At 33.0% G+C, this 24,973-nt stretch overlaps 1 protein-coding gene across 1 annotated transcript in view; it reads left to right on the top strand.

Annotated features, from left to right (window-relative positions):
• LOC129750555 (homeobox protein 5) overlaps positions 1-24,973 on the top strand; it is a 57,041-nt gene that overhangs the window by 11,569 nt on the left and 20,499 nt on the right. The window contains exons 3-6 of the mRNA XM_055745523.1: positions 1,138-1,239; positions 1,861-2,400; positions 2,518-2,622; positions 8,112-8,215. Of these exons, the coding sequence (XP_055601498.1) occupies positions 1,138-1,239; positions 1,861-2,400; positions 2,518-2,622; positions 8,112-8,215 (851 nt within the window). The remainder of the gene's footprint in view (positions 1-1,137; positions 1,240-1,860; positions 2,401-2,517; positions 2,623-8,111; positions 8,216-24,973) is intronic.

The following is a 24,973-nucleotide window of genomic DNA, read 5'->3' as shown; positions in this document are numbered from 1 at the left end:
AATGCAAAAGGCAATGTGAAAAAAAAATGTGACCATTTTTGGCAGTCGGTCACTCCCATCGGAGAGTTTTTCTGATTATTTTTTGCTCATTTCGAAAAGCGTGTGCGCAATTCCCAGCCGAGAGAAAAAAAAACATCCCACAATCTAACAAAAGACCAATGATGTGTTTAATGTCCATTTATCGATTGTTTCCCAGTGACAGAGAAAAGCTTCCTGCGGGATGAACGAGATGAAAAATGCCATTGAGGGTCACAAATTTATGCACTTTTTTTTCGCTAGAGTCTTTTATCACTTTTCAATAAACCTTGTGCCGAGTATTTTTTTTTTGGATTTTGGTTCTCGCTTCTCAATCGCTCTTTATGAAGTGACGTCTGTGTGCCATTTTAATAGATGGGCAATAAAAAAAATTTGGTCGACGAAAATATATTGCCCGATAATCGCCACCCCAAAAGTCCCACTATTAAAAAAAATCGAACATAACACTAAATGTGAGAATGGGTTTCGAGTAAAGTTTTGGCAAAATATGTTGGACCATAAAAAATGGTATGATGATTTTCATTCCGCTCGCCGAGTTTGTAGAGTTACAGCCAGGCATTGACACCCTTTTGTCAAGGCCCTTTATTTGGCAGACTAATCGATCGACCTAATCACTCTCAATGAAGCTGCTGCTGCTTGAAGGAAGAAGCTAAAAAAAAAACAGGCACGGGAAATAAATCGGAACCATAACAATTAATAAAATCACTGAAACCATACGCTGGCCCTTAATTCCCTGAACATAAAAATGATAATAGAATTGGAATCAAAGCAGAAAAAAGAGGGACAACGAAACGAAACAGTTGCATAGTTGAACCCTCTGGGCTTTGTTAAGGAAAAAAAACGAGGCAGTTGCGCATTTTTGTTTCCCGGTTTTCTGGTACTTTGAAAGGTCCTTTCGAGTTTCTCGATACACGCCCTGAGGGACAATAATTTAAACATGATTATAAATTGATGTTTTTGCAGCCTGGTTTGATCCTCTCTGAGGTTTTTTTTCTCTTTTTCGGCAACTAACAAATCCCAAAGAATGAGATTTGTTTTGAATGTTGTTTTATCGCCGTTGTTGTTGTTACAAACGTTGCATGTTTTTTTTTTGTTCAAAAGGATCGCAATTGGACCACCAAAAACCGGCTGAAAAGGAGAAGTTGATCCTTGAGCTGAGTCGATTTGATGGAAAACCGAACACCCCTCGAGGAGCCTCTTGCGGTTCGTCTGGGGTCATGGAATTAAGGCTGAACGAAGGCTTCTTTCAACGATTTTTTTTTCGCGGCCTTTTAGGCAGTTGTGCATAGCAGAAGAAAAACCACCATAAACACGCCCTATATTTTCATTAGGGATTATGAGATTTAATAAACTGTTTTATTGGGATCGAGTTGAGTCGAGATGCTCTCAGCTGCTCAACTTTTGCTTGTGCTAAAAGAAGTTTGTTATTCGAAGCCCGTGCGATGTTGCATAAAGTGAGTTTCTGATAACCATCGCGTTGTTTTCCGTTTAGCAGATTAATTCTTTTTTTGTCTGATTCAGATTTCAAAATTTTCGACTTCAATACTTTTGTATATTAAAAAAAATGTTATCAATGGTGCATAAATTAATTTTTTTTTTTCATTTGTTCCAAAATAAAATAAAAAATGTTTGAAGTGTGCAAAACGCCTGTGCTTATGCAATTATTTAAAAAAAATTGTCAAAATATGATCCTAATCTATAAAGTTTTCAATCATAAAACTAAGCTTCTGTGATTTTTTCAACGAAAAAAAAAAATTGTTCAGATGGTTAAATAGGACGACTCAATTTTTAATTTGAACCTTCTCGTTTCCACTTTCTTTTCAGAATTTATTCAACCTCAACATCTTTGGCCTTATATTCAACAAAATCTAGTCCAGCACAATCATCTAGCAAATCCGGCATATCTACCGAGTCATCATCACCACCCGCAGCAGCAACTTTCACCCCACCATCATCACCAACATCAGCAGCAGCAACAACAACATGGCCCCCCGCATGGGCCCCTCCCCCTTCAGCAGCTGGTCGTGGTCAATGGAAGTCCCAACAACAGCAGCAACACCAACAATAACAACAACAACAACCTTCCCACGAACTGCAACAGCAACAGCAATAGCTGTAGTAACACCAACTCAACCAGCGAACCTGGCAGTCTGCCCAATAGTCCAGATCTCCAGCAACAGCAACAACAACAACAACAGCAGGACGACTCTCGTCTTCAGCAATCTCAGCAACAGCAACAGTCCCGAGATAATAAAGTCATTGCTAAACCACTTCCTAGCCGGCCGATGCCTTTCCTTCAGCACGGGCTGAGTCATCCGCATCTGCACTCGCTCCTGGCGCACTGCCGGAATCCTTATCTGCCGGGTAAGTTGTCCTCCGGAAGGAGTCCGTGCGTTTGTGGTTTCCTGGCTGTCAGACCCAACACCGCAAGGGTTCTAGTAGTGAGAACTAGGAACTTATAATTCTTCTTTCTGCTTCAAGGAGGACCACAAGTTTTTCCGCTGCCGCCGGGCCAAGGCTTTCCATGGGCGCACTCGACACGAGGGAAACCCCGACGGGGGATGATGCGGAGGGCGGTGTTTTCTGGTAAGTGATTTAAATATTTATGTTTATTTCCAACTATGATTCTGCTAGCCTATTCGAAAAAAACTATGCCAAATTTAAAATAAAATTTATAACATCAAAATGACTGTAGACAAGTATTTAATACATGGTTTTAGTTTTTTTTTCTTCAAAAATGTATAATATCTTTTCATGTATTTTACACGTTCATGTAATAGGCTTCGAAAATGATTGTTGTTCAAAATAACAAGAAAATATTTTTAACAACTCTCTGAACAATTTCAGAAGGAACGCTTTTCGTACCATATTTAACCCCTCTAATATCAAATACTTTAGGCGGGATTTACAAAAATAATCATACAACCATACCGAATAGATGGTTTTACCATTTTGTCGCTAAAAGATCAAAAATTTGTTAATCTATCAATCCATGTTTTTGAAAACTGTTTGACAAGCAATTTTTTAAAGTTACAGCTAAATAAGAGAAGCTCAAAAACATGAGAAAACTGCAAATGGACCTATTTTCCAAAAAACTTTCGATAAAATAGCCTCTGAAATCCTTGGTCTATGCGTTTTTTTTTTATTTAAAAATATATTGGCCAGTAGGTAAAAAAGTTACCACGATTCTTGATTGAATTTCAGAATGAATAAATCCTGAATTAGAAACGAAAGATGATTTATGGCTCAATTGGGGTCTCAAGGCGGGGTTAGGAAAGTACAAGAACAAATCGAAAAATATGCAAAATATTAACGTTTCATAAAAGATTAACACAAACTGCTTAAAAATATATATATTTTAGATTTCAGTGTTCAACATCACATATTGAAAAATTAGAGGCGCTAATTAAATCGCTATCTCATTTAAAGTTAGCGATCGCTAATTATTCGCTGAGCGCTCATTGTAACCACCAATAAGTAGCGTTAATCGAGAAATTTTGTATATTTTTTTTAAATTTCATGTTATTTTGATTTACAGTACACATTTTTCTATTCAATTATTAACATTATATAAATAGCAGTTGGATTGGTCTGCAGACTGATGTGAACTGCTCTAAGAAGTTTTTTTTCGGATTTTATTAATTGCATAATCATCCTTGAGGCATTCGTGTCGAGGCTCAAACCACTGATTTAACAGATGTAAATGTTGTTGTTGTGTAAATAATCTGCGTTTTAACAATTTACACCGTAAAATACTAATACAGTTGAATAAAATTTCTAACAACTACACAAAATAACAACTATTTATATAGGGCTTGTGCTATAGCTCAGTTGGCAAGTCTGTTGTCTCCTGAGCCGATGTCCGCGAGTTCGAGCCCAAGAGTAAATATCAAACACAGTTGTACCGGATAGTTTTTCAATAACGATCCGCCAACTGTAACGTTGATAAAGTCGCGAATGCCATAAAGATACGAATATGAACGACTATAATCGAAACAAAAAAAAACAACTATTTATATAATGAATTATGGCTGCATTTCATTGTTTTGACTCAAATACTTTACAAACTTGGTGCAGATTGTTTATTGTGCCCATTCCTACGAAAAATCCTTAACTAGTTTTCAACCTTTTCAAACTTGCACGATAGATGTACAACATTCTTATGATGAGGGCTTTGCCTAGATTAATTTTTTTTACATATGAAGTCCTTGAAGCCATAGGTATGGGTGCATAAGAGCATTTCGAGAAAGTAGGTACGCTTTCAAGTTGCTGAGTTTGGCCATTTCCCGTATATTTTTTGAAAATTTGTATATTTCTTTCGAATGTTAAAGTTTGTAAGTAAAACTCTAAAAATCTGAAAAAAATCACCAAATATAGTTTAGAATATGAGGAATTGTTTGGCATTGTTAACTCAAAATCGATAATTTTTGCACTTATACACCTTTGGCTCTGAGATCCTCATATGTATTCTATTCAAACTATAGGAAGCTACAAAAATATTAACAGTTGACCAGACATCTATCGAACATCTATCGAACATCTTCCAAGAGCCAAACAAAAGAATGGGTTTTCGATTGTCGAGATGTTTGATGAATTTTTCATCGTCGCTGGTTGGCAAAGTAATCTTCAAAACAGCTCTTTGGATAACTTTTGTAGGAATTTTTTGCCAACACCGACAAAAACTGAAAATTCGATTTAACAGCATATGATACACGCTCATTTCCGAATCAGACAGACAGAGTTAAACATACAGTGAATTCATTTGATTTTACCATGGGGATGGCATATAGGGTTACCACCTGGTTTAAAAAAAATTGTATCAGCTAAATAAAAAAATCTGTATTTTTCTGAACCGGAACTAAAACTTCTGTTTTCTTTCCGTGGGTTCCGTTTTGGATAAATATGCATATTAACAATGTATTTTGGTTGTTTTAAGTAAATCATAATATAAATTTCACCCGTCATGGGAGGATTAAATAGTGTAGTATTATTCCTCGGCCATTTTACAATGAATTGAGTCGAACTTATCAGAACAGCGGTAAGAAAAATAATTATAAGTAAAAATGCCGTTTGATTGAGGCAAAACGCGTGAGCATTTTGTGTTACCAAAACCTATGGGTTTTTTTCCTATTTTCGTCTATTTATGATAATTTTTCTATCATTTGTTGTTATTTTTTATCATGTTTATGACTAAGCTTACCAGATTGCCCGATTTTATAAGGACTTGCCCGGATATTTTACACAAAACTTAGAAAAACTCCGGTGCGGTCAGGTGGCCGGGTCTTCCTTGAAAATAGCTCTGATTTTGCCCGGTTCATTGACAACTTTTTGAGCAATTTTTATCTTAATAATATTGAACGGTTTTTGAAAGCCTAAAAAACTATTTAAAACTTGCTTATGTGTTTATATGAATAAAAATTCAAGTGCTTTCTTCTTGATTTTTATTAAATAACTCCGTGGTTTTGGTCAAATTAGCCGGATATTTTATTTTTTTTTTATAAAATTACTTGAGTTTCAAATTTGAGCTCGATTCTATTAAAAAAATAAATTACTTTTGATTTTTTTCTAAAATCTAGTGTTAGTTATTGATACCAAAGTCCCAAAGACTTTCCTAAACTATTTTAGAAATAGTAGCAATGTTATCTATTTAAATTTCTAAAAATTGTAGAATTTCATTATTTATTGAATTCTGAAACTAGAATATCTACGCACGATCTGAATCTTTGATTGAATGAATATTTAAAATGTGTGTTAGTTTCCATAATATGTTGCCAATTTATTCAATTTTTTCAACGTTTTGGCATTCGTTTCACGAGTTTATCACAATGGATCAATTTTAAAATTTCCACACACCATATCACCAAAACTAGAGGTAATAGATAAAGACTGAAAAAAATCTGAATTCAAGACTATTTATGCATCTCACTGCTGAAAATGTGCAGTCCACGACATTGGTCAGAAATTTTCAGTCTTGGGCATGTTCGTTGACATGCCTTTTTTTTTGTAGATGTGCTTCTTGTCGGTTTTGTCGGTTGATTAAAGAATTTCTCAGAGAATTTTCCGAATTGGCTCGGCAAATCATGTTGGATAAATTTACGACTCGAGCTGAAAAAAATCATTTTTTGCAACTTGCTGCATAGAAACCTATTTTAAAACATTGACACCAAAAATGCTGTTTCATTGTGAGAACTGATGAAGCATACTTCTTAATGTATGCGGCATAAGAATATTTTGTACTCTTTTTAGGGATGGCCATCATTTGCTCCAAAAATAAATTGTATTATGAAACGTATTACGTACTATAACGTGGTCCCGTTGTAATTATCTTCCCAACCGTTAAAAAATGCTTTGATTAAATTGTATTTAAATTCTTTAGCTGTAAGCAAAATAGTATTTATGGTAGATGTTTCTTAACTAACTCATTGGCAGTCCATCAACAAATGATTCCAATTTTTTTTCGTCAAAAATCTGTATAAATCTGTTTTTAGGTTTAAAAATCTTTATCTGTATATTGTCTGTATTGGCGTTGAAAAATCTTTATTATACAGAAAAGTCTATATATATGACACCGCGGGGAATCTCTATCTTTGTAATTTAATTTGACAACCATCAATGGTTGGGGCCCTACAAACCTGACATTTGACTTTCATGGACCCGAACTAAATGTCAAATGCTAGAAAAGTATGGTTGATAGCACACTAACACAACATTCATTTATGTTTATCATTGGTTTAAATTTTGACTTTTTCAATTCTGTACTGCAATGTATTTTTCATGGTTACTGTAACAATTATGGTAATTTCTCCATCATCTACAAATTATGCTTTGAGGAAAAATTATAATTTTAAAAAATAATTGTTTAATTACTGTAAGACCATGGTCTTTGCTATTTGGGACCATTATATAAATTTTCCTCAGGTCGAAAAACATCTTTTTGCCATATTTGATGCGGTTCGGTAACTCGCCTTGAAGTTTATGATAAAAAAAAGACTTATAAAAATCAATAACGTTTCTGACAACATGCAAAAATTAATCTAAGTTGGAATTTTTAAACCGACTTTTCAAAAGACTTCAAAAGTACTTGAGTTTTCAACACTTACATGCGAACAGTTATAATTGTCTTCGTTCATATATTCTGATATCCTTTATATTCAAGACATCAAAAATTAAAAAAAAAATAAAAATTTCAACTTTATTGTTTTATATAGCATTTTTTCAGTTTCGACAAAAGGTTTTCACCGAAACCCATCAACAGATTTTAAATCGTATTTTAAGCTTTCATGATGAATTTCATAAAACTTGCTAAATGTCGTTTTGGAGACATTATTTAAAAAAAAGTTCTACACAATTTGCATTTTTTTTCGTTTGATTTGCCAAATTTGTTCCCTGGTTTGGTATAAAATATCAGGTCAACCCCAAATTAAACCAGGCAATATTGAAACCTTAATTTAGCTTTAATTTTACACAATATTATTTTTATTGATTCAATATGGGAGGAAATAAGACCTTTTTTGAAGGTCTTTCTTTTAAAAGGTTGAAAAACAGCTATTTGAAGAGTAACTTGGCGTTAAGAATGGAAAAAAGTAAATTCAAGCGAGATTACGTTCTCTTTAGGAGCAACATAGTTTTTGCACTATTTTCATCTCAAAATGTATGCAAAACTTCATGTTTTTTTTCGAATATGAGCTTAAATGACCAAAAAAGTACTAAATTGATTTTGCACGAAATTAGAAGTAACCTAAATTGATATTTTTATTCCTTGAAATTAAAAGGGCACCAAAAATTAGACACCAAGAACACTTTGAATGATTAAAGTTTCCCCGAAACGCGAATTAGTGTTTTGAGATTTAAATTTCAAGTAGGTACTCGTACAAGCTTAAAAATATTCTAAATTGATAAAGTATTCAACATGATATTTATGCATACTTAGTCTCATAACGACTGTTATTCGTTGTTTCATGAAGGAACAGAAACTCTTATTGGTTTCAAAAAATGTTCTGAGGTCTTAAACTCTAACCACTCCCGTCGGAAAACAAAACTCAAATCATAATGCAATTTTTCCATTCCACCTACAGATTCCCAGCGAAAAGGACTCGAGAAGCGGTTTCAACTGCAGAAGTACATCAGCAAACCGGACCGGAAAAAGCTAGCCGAACGGCTCGGACTCAAAGATTCTCAGGTCAGTAGATATTATTTATGATAGTACTTTGCCCATTTGTTTCAGAATTCGATACACGCAGCATTACATGAACTGCAGCCGGTTTCGGTGAAGAACATTTCCAACTATGCCAATGATTTATTCATCTGTTTACACACTAACTATCCCTCTGGTCGTTGTCGGCGTCATCATCATCATCATCATCATCATTCGAGCGAGTATCCTATCTATGGTCCATCCCAACCTACCTACTTCATTCGATCTTGTTTTGTCATCTTTAATTGAATTTCCCAACAATGAAAAATAGATGCTGTGTCGTACATAGAGCATCAACGTTATAATCTCCCTCTGGTATGAAATCTGGAACAGGGCTGAACTGAGTTGGGTTTTATGTGCACATAACCTGACCACACCATCATGCCGGTTGATATTTAGAGTGAGGAAACAGACAGAAATGAATTTTATAGCAGCTATCAACGGTGGTACATGGCTGAACGATCTTTCCATACCTAGAGTCACAGTTTACAAATTCCTGGGGATTATGGCTCAAACAACTAAAACACAAGCGCTTTTAACAACAAACGAAAGTGGGGTCAGATTCTAACAGCGCTACCTAGTTTTTAACGTAAGTTTTAAACGATGCTATGACAGGAGAGATGAGAAAAATCGCTTCTGATGTCTAAAGTGAAGGTATCAAGGAAGTCAATCGGTACGCCTTTTTTTTGTTACTGGTCTTTTTTTAAAGATTTTCTGTTCGATACGTTATAAAGTAATAAAAGAGGAAAACTATTAAATGAAAATTAATATTTTTACCAAATAATTTTAAATCCAAAAACAAAAACAAGAATTTGAACTAGAATTTATAAAATTGAGCCTACATGAAATATTTTTTTCAATATTTCTTCTAAGGTTGTTTGAGGAACCTGAAAAATACATGTAACTATTTGTGTTTTATTATTAATGTATTTATAAAACTTGAGACTAACGTCTTTCAAAACAAATTCTTTCCTTGTAGTACACAGAACAAGGTGTATCGATTTAGAATCATCTTCTTCTTAAAACTACTTCTCTTTTTTCTATGATCAATTCATTTGGTAAAGAACTCCATACTTATACACCTCTTCCAAAATGTAAATCGTCGTAATTTTTGCTACGATGACGTGGTTTATTGAATTATCTTGATCGAGTACTTTTTGTGAATGTTAATTTGTCGTTTAAATATTCTGTTGTTTTGCTTTTTATCAAGCAAGAGACTTAAACGACTACCATATCCACTTTCATACTATACCGACTTCAATTTATCACACAATCTGTGGGTGTAAATTTTATCAATTTTCCACCGTGACTGCAACTCTAAATTAAATTTGATTGCGGGAACAAAAAAGTTGAAAAAAAAAAAAGAAAAACACGTCGAGTTCATTCTCTGCGCAAATTTAAATCCTTTGAATATTTTTGCGAGAGTACTCTGGACAGTACATAAAAGACCGCAATCATCATCAGCATCATCATCATCAGCACGGTTTCAACGATTTCAACCACAAAGCATCGTTAGAACTGGATTATGGGGGGTGGGAAATCTTTTCCATCTGGGAATATGGCAAATATTGAAAATGAGAGAAGAGCATTTTGATGGCGGAGAAAAGTGCCAACCCCTCGAGAAAAGTGCGCAGACGCGCGCCGCACACGAACTTTCTACTGATTGATGGCGAAAGTGGTGGTTTGTGTACCTATCAGTGTTTTTTTTTCTTCACGTTTCCAATATAGTGATGATTTGAGGTTATCATCTAACAGAATATTTGTGAAGTTCCTTCAGATTCAAATGGCTTTAAGGAGAGCTCTTGATACGAATTTTGAGAATCATGAGATTTCATAGACTTTCTTTTCAAGAATGTCCTGGTGTCTCCCGTATACATCCTTTTGAAAAATAAAATCTTCCACCCCATATATTTTATAATAGACTGAGTCGATTTGGGGTCATTTTTGAATTTCTTAAACCCCGGGGTCTAAAAAGCTTCGTTTTGGTTCAAAACTCATCCAAGGTTTTTTGCAGAATTTTTAAATAACGTTTACATGAGTAAATTTGAACTTTTAGGGTTTTATGGAAAAATTGAATATTTTGTACTGAAAAATCATTTTTGTTTCTTCTGTGCAACCGAGCCTGCTGATGGTTTTTCTGCCAATTTATAAATTCTCCGAAGAAAATTTTTTGCTGAACAACTTGGTCGAAGATCGTAACTTCGGATCTTATTAGACAAAAAAGAAATAAGCTGTTGAACAGGGGAACGTTTTTGGCATTGATATACAATAAATTCAATTGACATCACTGCTTGAGCCTCGCGAAATGTTGCATGGAAAGTAGTAATGGACGTAGAAACGGGGGGGAAGTGTTGGGGGTTAAACCCCCTCGTGAGGGTCCAAAAATGCCAAGCAAAATGTTCTTCTCTAAATGAAAAATTCCAAATTCCAAAAAAAAATTTAATGAATGATTCAAGAGTAACAATCTTGACTCAGAACCTCAAAAATTATCCAAGGTCAATGATTCTACTACTGTTTTTCAAAAAAAAAAATCTAACTTGTTGATAGACATTTAATTCCAAATAATGAATCCCAATAAGATTAGACCAAGTTTTTCAAATCGTCTAGATTTTGACCTAATTTTTGCACTTTATTTGCAAAATCAAACAAAAATATAAATTGAGATATTTAAATGATATATATTTTGTGCCGAATTTCCTTTAAGTAAATTTGATCAAAATTCATGTTAATCGTTCACATGAATTTTGAAAAAATTTACTACCTAATAGCATAAAATTTTATTGAAAAATTTGACTGGTGTAAATTGATAAACAAAAGTCAAATGTTTTTCTTCATGATTTTTATAAAATAATTATCAAACTAAATAAAAGCTTAGGCTGGATTAATTCGGGATTAAGTGGTTCCAAATTTGATAATGTTATAAGAATTCGGGTTCTGTATCCAGTTTATTGTTACTGAACTTCAGTTTGGAACACCATTGAATAAAATCCTGATTCGAATCTCGGTTTTGCATTTCTAACTTTTAATTTCGAAACTAATCCAGTCGGAATATGAAAAGAAAATCTCGCGTGAACTTCCATTACGTCATATGAAAAAAAATGTAAACAAACAGTGTTATTACGAAGAATCCAAAAACTGACATAAACTAGTCGCAACTTCTTTCCATTTAGAATATTTGTAGCCTGGACAACATATTCTTTATGTGAAATATAAATTTCAAAGTTGTTTTGATCACTTTTGCAGCAGTTTTCTGTGAATTCTTAAGAGAGAGAAATATTTAAAATTACAAACCATTTTTAATATTTGAAACTTTCATTGAAACATCTGAAACAGTTTCAACATTAGCAATTTTCCTTCAGATTCACAAGGTGAATTTCGAAGAAATAACTGAAGAAAGAATTCACTTTGAAAACAATTCAGAATTCAAATATGAGATTTCTGGTTAAAAAATCTGACCCGAATTTCGCTTTTTGGCTCATAATTCGTAAAAATTATTATCTGGAAATAAGATTAAAAAATCGTTTTCTAATTCGGAAAAAAGATTTAGAACTCAGGTTAAAAAGGCAGTTCTCTGATCCGGAATCAAAATAAGAAATTAAAGTTGAGTTTGATAATCAAGATGAAATATCATTGTGAGAATTTTGTTAAGGATTCAAATTATAAGCAATCACAGTTTCATAGTTTTGATCTCAAATCTTGAATTTTAATTGAGTTTACAAGTTTAGAACATAAATCTGATTTGAACCGCGAATCTTATCTCTTACTTTCATTTCTAAATATTTGGAATTTTTTTACCAATGCCTCAAATCGTCATGCTTGTGGTTAAAAAGAACTAGCATACTACTTTCTTATTTAAGAACATATAAGAAATTTCTCTTTGAAATGAAATCTTCAAAGCTATAACTTATTTATTTTCATCTTCTTGAAAAAATAATTGGCCACTTCTTAGACTTGTTTTTTTAAAGTTATAAATCAAGACAAATACTTACTACTGATGTAAAATGACTCAAACCTGAATAATTATAATGAAGCTTTAAATTATTTTTAAATTTATGAAAAAAAACTTCAGAATAATGATAATTGGCATGGAAAACCACAAGTTTTTGAAATTTTATTGTAGTATAATTTGAAATCTTCAGTTAAGTACATTTAAAAATTGTTATAATTGACTTGAGAAGACCGAAAAACCAACGCATAACCATCAATTGTAGCAAGACCAAACACAAAATTCATTCAAAATCATATTGCTTCCAATTCCAAGAGTTAAATAAAGAAAAATATAAATTCTCCAGCACAAATAATCAAACTTGAAATCAAAAAAAAATCTAGGACTAACCGCTTATCTTTATTATGGTAAACGCAATTATTTAATTATTAAATTTCCTTTTTATTCTCAAAATGTTTACTGTTAATTCGGTGGAATAGCATTAAAAGTATAATACATAGTACAATTTCGTGCTAAAATAAATTTCAAACTTTTATTTATGACAAATGTTGACTAAATTTGACTACTGTTTTTATCGCGACTCTTAAAATTTTTCATAGGTTCTAACAACTTATTTCCCACAATTTAGTGATAATCAACATTTTTTTATGATTTATCATGAAGAAATGCCGAATTTCATTTTTTCATCAATCATCGATTGAATTAAAGATCAACAAATAAATCAGAACTAAAAAAAGTTCGTTAGGCTTGACAGCTTTCTTTTTTTTTTTCATTCTAAAAATCTATGACCAAATCTGTGACGCCTTCAAACACAGATTCTATACGAAAGATGTCTTGTTAATTATTTAAGGACAATGCATTTTTACGATTTTGAATCATTGCCATCCAAATGTTTTGCTTTTTAGTATTATCCAAAATAACCTTACAAAACCAGAGCAATATAAAAATCGTCTACGAAATCTGTCACAATTAAAAAAATCAGTCTAAGATTGTGACTTACAGAGACAAAAACTTGTTTAACAACTCGCTGAGTTTATAGATAGGTAGGGGAGAGTGGGGATACTTGATCCCCTTTTCTTATTTTCACCATATCTTTTTGGAAAAAATTACCAACTCGCCGACTTTGACATTTTCTGACAGCTTGTAACTTCAAGTTTCTATGCTTCAAAAATTAGAACGATACTTGAACCCGTTGATGAACTAGAAGCATTTTCGTGGGAGTAAAAAAATTGCGATTTTTCTGAAGTTAGGGGAGACTTGATCGCTTATTGAAGGAAACTTGATCTTTTATTCAGGAAGCTCTAATCCTTGTATAAAAATCAAACAAAACCCCAATACAGAATGTTAATTGACTATTTTGGTCATGTTTGTTCTCATTTCACAATTTATAGCAGACATAAGAAGAATATTCTATAACTTTGTCTCAACGCTAATAACATTGCATACTTAAAGGCGCTATTTTTATAATTAATAGAAAATTAATTATTTTTGCTCTTTCTTCAGACAATTGTTTGATAAATATTAGTGATTGGATAAATATTAGTAATTTCGTGATCAGCAATCATAACGATCAATTCAGTAGAAGAATATGCCTTTTGGAAGGGGGATCAATTGTACCCAACTCTAGGGGATCAATTATACCCACAATCAACATTTTAGAAAACTTTTTCTGAAAAAAGTTGAGAGTTTTCCATTGCTTTGAAAATATGGCATTATGAAGTTCATTTTACGCTCGAGCGATTGATACATTGGAAGAAATATTTTTTTCATAATTTTCCCATGTAAGGAACATTTTAAAGTGATGAAAAAAGATCTTCAAGTTACATTTTGTGAAATTTTTCAAACAAAGTTCAATTACTCTAACAATTTTTTTGTTATAAAATTTTAATCTACAAGCATTGTTATTTTGCTCATTTTGGCACATTTTTCTAGAACATTTGATCTTTGTAAGACATTCCAGTTTCGAGATATAGTTAAGGAATCAAGTATCCCCAGGGATCAAGTATCCTCATTCTCCCCTACCTATTTGTCCTTAACCTGGCTTTAATTTGATTTTTAAGAGTTCTTTAAAGTCGTTTCATTGAAGTTACTCGTCGTCATTTCAATTCTCAGTTGTTCCATAATTTGTGAAATTAAAAATTAAAAAAAATCAAAGTTGAGCTCATCGCCCCCCTTAAAAGCTCTTCACGCCCCCAAGGGGGCGGTAGGAATCACTTTGAAAACCACTTATCTAGAGTAACTAAGGCTATGATCATTTAGTATCCGGGCAGTTTATTTTGGTGATAGCTGCGTTAATGGAGCTCGGATAATGCAAAGCGTTGGACTATCTTGCCTATTTTTGATAGATTTTTAAGTTTACGTGTGTATGAGATATTTACTATGCAAAAAGACATGATAAAAACAATTTTGCACAAATTTACTCCTTTTGCGCATTTTGTGCCTCGAAAATTCTTCATTGTTGACTCGAAAGCTCATGAACTGTTGATTTTTTCTGATTTTTTTTCGTACCACATGGTTATTAAGTATAAGGAGCCACTCTAGGATCCACGCGAAGTTCAAATCAACCATCGGAGTGCAACTCTTGATCTTAAATATGGTAAAAAGTTTATGGTTATTTGGGATAACTGAATGAAGACTCCCTAAATAATGCAAAAAATCCATTTCCGGCAGAGGCAAAAAGTGTTGCCTGATTAGTAGACACCAAGTAAATCTATATATATAAAAATGAATGTTTGTCTGTCTGTCTGTTCCCTATAGACTCGGAAACTACAGAACCGATCATCGTCAAAATTGGCATCTGAGGGTTTTTGAGGCCGGGGATGGTTTCTGTAATAGTCAAAACTCCATCCGACTTAAGGGAAGGGGGGCTTCCATACTAAATTTGTAGTTTTTCGGAACAAATTAAAGTCATGACATACATTTTCTCGAGATTTTTCTTCCTTTGGGCGGTTTGTTTTTCGTCTCCAAGGTCGAGGCGTCGAGCCAACGTCGCAAAAGGATAGTAACGATGGCATAGCATACTGATCAGTGGGAATATTTTGGCGCGTATTTCTCAACCAAGCATATTTTCAATGCAAGGGGTGGCGATATGAAGCCTTGATGTAATTTTTTTTCTACTCAATTTCAAGCTCATTTGTACAGCACATGGTTATGAATGACGCCTAGATGAGACCCAGGTTGACATTTTGCCGATCGATTAAAACATATACCTACATTTTGTTTAGTCAAAACTGTAATTGAAAAGTCATGGCATCCATTTTGTGAGATTTTCTTTTATTTGAGGGGTTTGTTTTTCGTCTCTATGGTCAAGCAAACGTCGTCGTCGCAAGTGGATAGTAACTAAAGCATACTGTTCATTGATCGCTGGAAAAATTCAACAATCAGGCGCCGTTTTCTCAACCAAGTACCTTTATTTCTTATGCACGTGGGAGCGATATGCAACCTAGATGTGTTTTTTTCTTGCTTAATTGCACGTGGTAATAAATGACGCCTAGATGTGACACGGATAGGTATTTTATCAATCGAATCAAAACCAATTGAAAGATTTGCAAAAATACTTCCATATTTAGTTCGTGTTAATGTAGGCAGCATTCGACTTTTCATTTAAGGAACATTAGAACATGTTCAAACGTTCAACTTTTTCTGTTAAAAAAAATAAAAATAATGTTTTCTTCTAGAAATTGTTACTTCAGCCAAAAAACACAACTGAAACGAATTTAGAAATGAAAATGGGAGCTTTTTATTTTAAATAATTCTGAAAAAAACCATCGTACTTTTTGCTTACATACCAATTCAAGTACGTACTTAACATGAAAAGTGTTTTTTTGTTACATGGCTGCATAAAAGAGACTTTTTATCCGCTTCGTTTTTGAAAAGCGAGACTTTAGAACTGATATTCAACTGGAAGCAAAATTTTTACGAAAATTTTTTAGTATACCGTAAAAGTGGTCAAAACAATATTTCCTCCTGTAAACTTACACGGTGGGACAAGGGTAAACGTCGAAATTTTAAGAAATTCATCTTCAAAATTATTCTATATGTTGGAAAGATCAGAAAGGGTATTCCGAATGTTGAAACTGAAGCGAATATTGAAAATTCTTAAATGTCTTTGTAAATGAAGGTCATTCCCTTTGAACAGCATTCGTTAAAAGTGGAGTAACAAACATGAATTTATTCTGCAGGAATACTGCAGATATATCAGTGAAACTTGATAGAACATAAAACAGGAATTCGTATTAAATCCATTTTAAGCCATTACTCTGACGCATCTGTAAATAAGCATTGCATTGACACTTGCCCCAATATACGGGACAAAAGTAAATTAAGAAATTTTTTTTTGCCAACATTTTTGAATATTTGACTTTCAAAGAGAAAATAAAAAAAACGCTGAGAACTTATTAAGTGATGCAACTGATATTTTTTTAAATATTCATATTTTTGCCGCAGTAAATTTATTTAAAAAATAATGAAATTTGCACTGTATCTAATACATAACTAATTTAATATATTTTTCATTACCATGATAAGTGCTGCTTGGGTCTCAAGCCGGTTAAATTTGCCTACCATCTTCAAGCAGTGGGGGACAAAATTGGAAAAGATGGGAGAGCTCCCATGGAAATTTAAGATAAAGAGCTTTTCAAAGAAGGGACCATATTTAAAAAGGTTTTTTTTGGGTACAGAGTACAAATTTCAAATCTTGAAAAACGTGTTTAGAGATCAAGTTTCAGTAAATAATATATACCATCTTTGAATCGCAATTCAGAACTACAACTGCAGCTGTCATTTCAAAGTTGTTGGTTCTGAAGTATGATGAGGTTTGATTAAAAAAAATGCTCTCTAAAATCTAAATTTGAATAAGTTTTTACAAATTACATTTATTTCCGGAAGGTGTAGCAAAGCACAACGGGTCAGCTAGTAACTAATAATGATCAGATCCAAAGATCACAATCTGTGCATCCGGTTTTTTCGCAATATGACAGATGTGTTCTGATGGACTAAAAAAAATATGTTAAAACCGGATTTAAGAGATCTATTTCTTCGAGATACCAACTCATGAAAAGGTTCCAACTAGATTCCAATTGCTTTTTCCAGGTGAGTTTGTGTAAAATATCATGATTTTGCAAAGGTTTTGGTTCTGTGGTAAAAAAATAAATCAAAACTTGACTGAAAAAAGTGTGCAAAGATAAAAAAGAGATTTTATGAAAAAGTTAGAGTATTTCTTGAAATCATTGATAAATATTTTTTTTATATTTTTAGTTTAAATGTCACATTAACACCTTCATTTCCTCCATAGAAAATTTTTCGATCAAATGAATAGTTTTTAAAATACACACGTTTGTAACTGCCCGGATACTAATAAATGATCATAGCCTTACCCTTGAGACTTTCAGCCTTTGGCTGGTTGGTCTACAATTGACAAATGAATGTATAACCAAAATCACGATTTATGTTTCGATGTTTAGATGATGTAACTGATTTTAGGCAGCATATTTTTTTTTTGAGACAAGTTTATTATGCAATGCAATTATTAAAGCCTCGAAATATCAATTGCAGTATTCTACATACATTTAGGGGTAAATAATGTGACTTTTTTAAAGAAATTTTAACAATAAACAAACCATCCTGGAAAATGATAAACTTACGTTGATGATTTTTCTTTTCAATATATGCATTGCAGATAATACATCGGTCAAGCCAACCATATAATGTTAAAAGCAAAAGATACAGGAACAAGGGATGAAACTATAGTGGAGTTCCCTTCTAAATAAAAGCTTCATATGATTATGTAGAATTTGGTTATAAAGTAATATGTTTAATTTGCAAAGTTGAAAACTTATTTTTTTTAAATGGATTGATCTCACCCGAGTCTTCCACAGTTTGACGCTTTTTCCATAGGTCATCCTATCTTTGCCTTCGTTGACCTTTATGCAGCCGACAGGTACTTTTTTGATGGTTTTTCTTGCAGAAACGTTATTACTATAAAATTTTCTGTTAATGTTGTTCAATTTTTCACTGAAATTCAAGCACAGCTCTTGTTTATTTAATGAAGATGTTGAAAATTTTCGTGAGCGGCTGTCAAACACGTCTTCATGCAAACGATGCTTACTTAGATCCTCTTAAAATATTGAACGACAAAACTGAACTTTTAAATGGAAAATGAACATGAATGGAACCCACTAAATTCTGGAAAAAGTCGTACACTGCCTACATCTACGTAGATTAGAAATGAAGAAGCAGAACGATAGCCTCACATCAAGCTATGATAGAAAACGAGCCCATCAGCCGCACCAATTAATTCGGAAGCCCCCGGAGGCTACCGATGGGAAAAGCAGTTTCCATGATTGAAATGATACGTGCAACCAACATGTGCCAGCAAGCAAACCATTCAACTAGCCTGGGATGTTACCGTACATAGCTCTGTTCTTTTGCGTTCTCTGTTTCGGATATCTGTCGGTGAGATAACAACTTAATCCGGTATGTTTTATGAATTAATTCCAGCTTCATTTGCAGCCCCAACTAGTGGATGATGATTACCCAATAGGCACTGTCGTTCCACAAAGAGAAATCGTTTGCCCCCATATCAGTTTCTACAAAGAAGACAGCTACACTTCTACTACTTGTCGCCTTTGATATTAGGAAAAAGTGACAATGATAGTCGGCAATAAAATTTTCCAACGACCCAACCGAAAGAGTATCCAGCTTTCTGGCAATCTTGTCACAATTTTCCCACTCAAGCTCATGACTACTGGATGGCGCCTTCGAATTGTGCCTTCTACAAAATGTAAACTCGCACAGAGGACGACTCATTTCGTTTACGGAAAGTGACGACGATACAAAATAACAACCCTCTTTCTAATAACAATTTTCCATCAGCCAGCAGAGGTGTTGGGCGTTGGACCGATGCGATAGAAGTCTCTGCGGGAAATCCCAACGACAACAACGTGTTGTCTCCAGCATCCCTCGCCCACACCCACGCACGACGCCAACCGACGGCATCGCAGCGCCTGCAACTGTCACCTTCTGGATGCAATTACTCATAAACAGATACCCGGCCAGGATTGTGTCTTTTCTCCTTCTGACGACATCGACCGGCCGTTCAGCTTTAGTGAGGGTGACGCTGCTAAATATTTCCGGGAACGGTTGTCGGTCGTACCTCAGGCATCGCTGTTTACCACAGAAAAATAGGATGTTGATACTTTGTATACATATTTTGTAAGTCAATGTTTCTAGATTTTTGGGGATCTTTACTAAAAAAATTCTTTTTTCTTGAATGTTTTTTTTTTCATAAACAGCAAATCATTATTGATTTAAAATTTTAAAAACTAATAGCATGCAGAGGCGGACAAACCTGTGGTTGTAAACCTCTCAAATAAAAACAAAAAACGGTTATGTGTGGCACAAAAAACTTACTAAATTTCATAAGTGTACAAACATGACATAAAAATCTGCTGGTAGTGTTTGACTATTTCATAAATACCAGTATTAGGGTGACAATGAAAGTATGAGAAAAAATTTCATCACCGAATTTTGAAAAACCGACCAAACACATTTTGTAGATTGACCCAAAAAACTGAACTCGCAAAATGAATCGGAAAATAGAAATTTTAATGTTGATGCCAAATGGCTAGAAAATGCTTAAAACTTCAAAATCTGGTGTTTTCTAAAAAAAAATGTCAAAACATTGGCTTGACAATTTATAAAATCACCATAGGGTGGATGGGGCGGGGGTTGGTTGTTGATGAGGGGGCAATGAAAATACGGAAAAAGGATATTCTAATTTTGATACCAAATGACTTTAAACAGGTGTTATCCTGGAAAAAAAATTTGGCCAAAAATCGACTGAGTCTTTTTTCCCGGTTTTGTCAGTTTGTTTTAAAAAAAAACAGTAGGTCCCAGAAAATTGATTTTTAGCAAAAATTATTTTTGAGATAAAATCTCAACGTTTCATACATTTTTAAGTTTTTAGCATAAAATTTCAAATTTCGATTTTTCGAATTTGCTTTGGTCTTCTCGTTGATTATATTTGAATTTTTGAGTCGAATTTTGACAAATTTTTTTTTTTGTTAAATAACGCAAGGTTTCTAAGGTCTAATAAATTTTGAGTTCATTTTAAGCGCTTTGAGGCACCCCTAAATCCAGTCCGTTTTAGCTCAAATTTAGCAAAGGTCAGTTTTGTGGGCTTATCTACAAAATGTACCTGTTTGGTCGGTTTGCGAAATTCGACATGACCCGTTTGGATGCCATCCTAACTAGTATAGTTTTAAAAATACCATCAGCATAAACTTGCAGAAAAAATCGAAATGTAGTTTCATTTGATTTTTAAGTAAAATAGCTTTGGTTGATTTAACCCCTGGAATTATGCTTTTATTTTATACATATATCCAGCTATTGTGAATAAAAAAAATAAATTTGGGAAAGAATTTTAAAGAGATTAACATTCATATACGTGTGTGAACTCAAGAATTGGTGTAACATCGGGTTTGAAAAAAAAAGGATTTACCCGTGAAGCGATAAATGATAACATTTGAACATTTTATATCCGGGTCTGTAATTGTAATTGTATCTTTATTCAGTAACCGTACCTAAGGATTTCTCTAATTCGGTACGTTTTAAGAAGTCTGATTGAAAATAAATTATAAGAAACCTTTTTGATTTATTTAAATTGTACATTTCTGTGTTTTTAGGATTCACAAAAATAAATATAATTTGAATTTAATCGTTGGCGTACATCGCAGAGTTGGCAGAAATATTACAAAAAAATCTTCATCACGTTCAATTTCTCCAATTTACCAGTTACATCCATGGCCGTAGGAACGAAAGAGTTTTTGTCGGACCGCCGCGCTGATCACACATTTCAATTATCATGGCTACGAAGTGCATCGATATTATAAGGTTGCAGGCAAAATTTTATTGTGAAAAGTGTTAAAATGTAGACCTAAAGTGTTTGTATTTCGACTGCATGATAGAAATAAAAACCAAATTAAAGGCGTCGGCTAAAGTTTTGATTAGTTTGAAGAAATTATTGTTTCAAATCAAGAATCAATAGAATAAATTTAAACCCCGACATGCGCGTGTGTAAGTTAGACGCTGCTTATGCTTCCTGGTTTGTGTTACACTAGTTGGTACTTGAGAGAAATAAGTGCCATGGGATAAAAAAACATACTTATTTATGTATGTACGTACATGCACTTAAAGATGATATTGTGATATCATCTTTAAGTATCGTCGTCGTTTGTGCGGTGCGAGATAAAAGTGATGCATAAGTGCAGCCTAGTGCTTGAGTCAGCTTGATGCTTTGTTTAAATTATATTAAATCTCAATCAATTTTTTGAACGAAGATGCCTGCAAGCAAAATGAGTGAAAATGCAAGTGTGATAAGTAATCATAAGCTTCGATTACAGCAGTTGTATGCGGGATGAATAGCTGAGTGAGACACTCTGCTATTTGTCGGAGTAATTAATACATATAATAATTTGTGTTAGTACAGTCGAGCCCTCAAAATATTTCTAACGGGTTGTTGTGTCACTGTACGAAATCTTCAACAGGTTTGAATCTTTCAAGTATTGTGGTGGTATTTCACATTATTATTATTTTCTTTAATGTGGTTTGTATATCATTTTATCTTCTTGAAAGTAAGTGTGCTCAAATTAATTTTAATTTTACTCTGGCTTTACAAATACATACGAAAGCATATTTATAGAAAGTATGTATATTAACGCTATCAATATCAGTGCAATCCTATTGGTATGCCAAGTTCTTACAGCAACACATTCTCAAGACTCAATTGTTGCTTGGAGTTAACTATGCTCAATTATGCTATAAATAATTCGGAATAAGTTTTATTGAAATTTTTAAATTATAACTATGTCGCTGTTCCTAACCTTTCAGATAGGAAGAACTGTAGAAGTTTGTCAGCTTAAAATTAAGTTTTTATATATATATATATATATATATATATATATATATATATATATATATATATATATATATATATATATATATATATATATATATATATATATATATATATATATATATATATATACATATATGAAAAGAATTCAATGTATTATGAGTAATATCTTTGGTCCAGAACCAAAACTGAGACATCTACCCTAAACATTATTATCTTACTTACTATTATTATTAGTATGTTTCCTTCGAAATTCGTTTATCATTGTATTCCCGCCAAAACTGTGAAAATTGCCGTAGGCTTAAGGTCACTGAACTCTAGTAAGTGTTCAGTTATCTGCTTCTAGTGCCACAGACAAGTCGTGTTCAGTGGAAAACTTTCTTACTTTTATTTATTTATTCACTTTGTCTAAAAATGATTGAAAGCTCAGGTAAGTTGAATTTATCTTTATTATTTAGTGATAATATCATAATATGTTATTGAATGTTCAACGTTCTTGCAGATTCCGACTTCGAGAATACCCTTCTTGAAAGTCCGTCAGCTGCATCAATGAAACGCGCTGTCATCTCCCCGGCAGAAAGTTCCGATAAGAGGCGACGCATGGCCCTGTCCTTCGATTTTAAAACTACCCTCAAACGTCATGATCGGGATAAAGATAAAGGTTACTTCGATGAGCTTAAATCCTTACTCATCAAACTGCAACAGGAGGTTCCGGACGATAGCCACCAACCACGTTTTTTCGGTTGCGGCTTCATGTCGGGAGTCGCCTGGTTCCATGCTGCTGACGCAGAAAGCCTAACTTGGCTGAAAAATGCACTGGACTCCTTGAAGACCAGTGGAAGATTCTCTGATCTTTGTGTTTTGCCATTTACTCCCATGCCACCGCCACGCAAAGGCATGATGACGGTGTCCAACGATCTCAATCTCAGTGGTCATAACGCAGCTGAGATACTGCTTAAAAACATATGGAAGCTTAACAGGGCTTCCTTAAACAAAAAATATTGGAAAGTGAATAAAATTATACCCCTCCCCAATGGGAAGTATAAAATATTGCTATCCATTGACGAGGAGTCAGCAAAAACTTTGGAAAAGCTTAACAATAATATATTCTACTCTTTTGGAAGAGTTTGCGTTAAACTGTGTTTAAAGCAAATTGAAAATAAATAAATAAACCAAAAGTTCAAGAATTTCGTGTTAAACAGGTTTAAAACATATTTCAAATAAATACTATATCATAAAATAAAAGAAAACTGTTTCATTTTATTTTCGCAAAGTCTTAGCTTGGTGAACATTAAAAAGAATCAAATCATAAAAAGCGATAATAATTGCAGTAATAACTTGTTTCAGAATAAATAAAAATTATAATTATAAATATAAAACTCGATAAGTAAAATAAATCAATAAAATTAATAAATAAAAAAACAATAATAATAACATTAAATAAAAATTAAATAAAAACAAAAAATTAAAAATTCAAAAAAATAATTAAAATTAAAAAGAATAAAACGAAATGATATATTTTGAAAAAATGCTTCAAATTTTTATGTGGATAAGTTTTTACCAGAGCAAGAAAAGAACTAGAAACAAAAAAAAGATAGGCTTTATGCCACCTTTATGGTTCTGAATTAATTTTCATACCTGTAGGTGCGGATTTTTCAGGTAAATGATGAAATTTCAGTAAAAAAAGGCCAGGCACAATTTTCCCGTTTGTTTGGATAACGTGCCGCTATTGAGCCTACCCTTTTCTGATACCTGATACCTGATACATCCATGGCCGTAGGAACGAAAGAAGGGTGGGGTTTGGGAGGGGGGGGGGGGGCGTTAAACCCCTCCCCTCATGAGGTTCCTGAAAAGCAAGTATTCTACTCTACACTAAAAATTTGAAGATCCTAATCAAATTTTGATCATTGAGTAAGGTTATTCAAGAGTGAGAATTTTAACTTAGAGATAATGCCAAAATCTCGAAAACTAATCACAGGTTCAAAATTCTCCTTCAGTTTTGAAAAAAATTCTTGCTTGTTGATAGAAATTCGACTAAAAACGGTAAACTGAAACTGAACGTGAAATTTTTAAGGAGATTTAACTCATTCCAGAGGTTCTGGTTCAATTTTATCAAATTTTTAATTGTTTTTCTGTTTTCATATTTCGAATTCGGTATCCAGTTAAATTTTTCGATTATCGGTTCGAATCCGCCTAAAAAAATAGAAATTAAAAGCTGTTTTGTAATTGTTCAAAATTGGTTTTGCATTTGAATCAATCATGATTTTCGAAACTCAAATGTCGAAAAAACTCAAATACGAAAACAATATATACCATCCTAAGTTTTAGTTTGATCTTCATTCGTAGTTCTCAAACTCTCAAACTCATGATTTTTCTATTTTTTCTTAAAAATCATTTTTTACTGTTGGAAACGATGAGTTCATCAAGAAAAAATAATAAAATAGAATACGATTTCTCACTTTTTTATACATAAATTGTTGCAAATTTATTACTTTATGAAAGAAGGGTTAAAATTCCACTGAAAAAAAGTTAAAAATAAGTTTTTATGCAGAATCCAAACATTATTAAGCTTCGAACTGAAAATTCAGAATCAGGTTCACCTTTTTTTCATTTTATTCACATTTTAATTCGAATTCGCAAGTCGGATTAAAAGTTGTTTTTAAAATTATAAATTAAAACCAAAATAGTCAGAATTAAATTTAATGATTCATGGTTGAGAGTCTGAAAAAAATTTCCATTTTTGGCTCGTAATAGAAATGCTGATTTGTAATCTAAAAGCAAGAATATTTTTTTCTGCAAATTTCGGAAGTTATGTTGAAATTCGGAAACAGATCCGAAATTTGAATACTGAGTTCAGGTGTGCAATTTTGATTTAAAATTAAAT

Source organism: Uranotaenia lowii, chromosome 3 (assembly GCF_029784155.1).
Source record: "Uranotaenia lowii strain MFRU-FL chromosome 3, ASM2978415v1, whole genome shotgun sequence".
Lineage (NCBI taxonomy): Eukaryota > Metazoa > Arthropoda > Insecta > Diptera > Culicidae > Uranotaenia > Uranotaenia lowii.
Note: the sequence above shows the minus strand (reverse complement) of the source record. Positions and strands in the feature narration are given on the sequence as shown.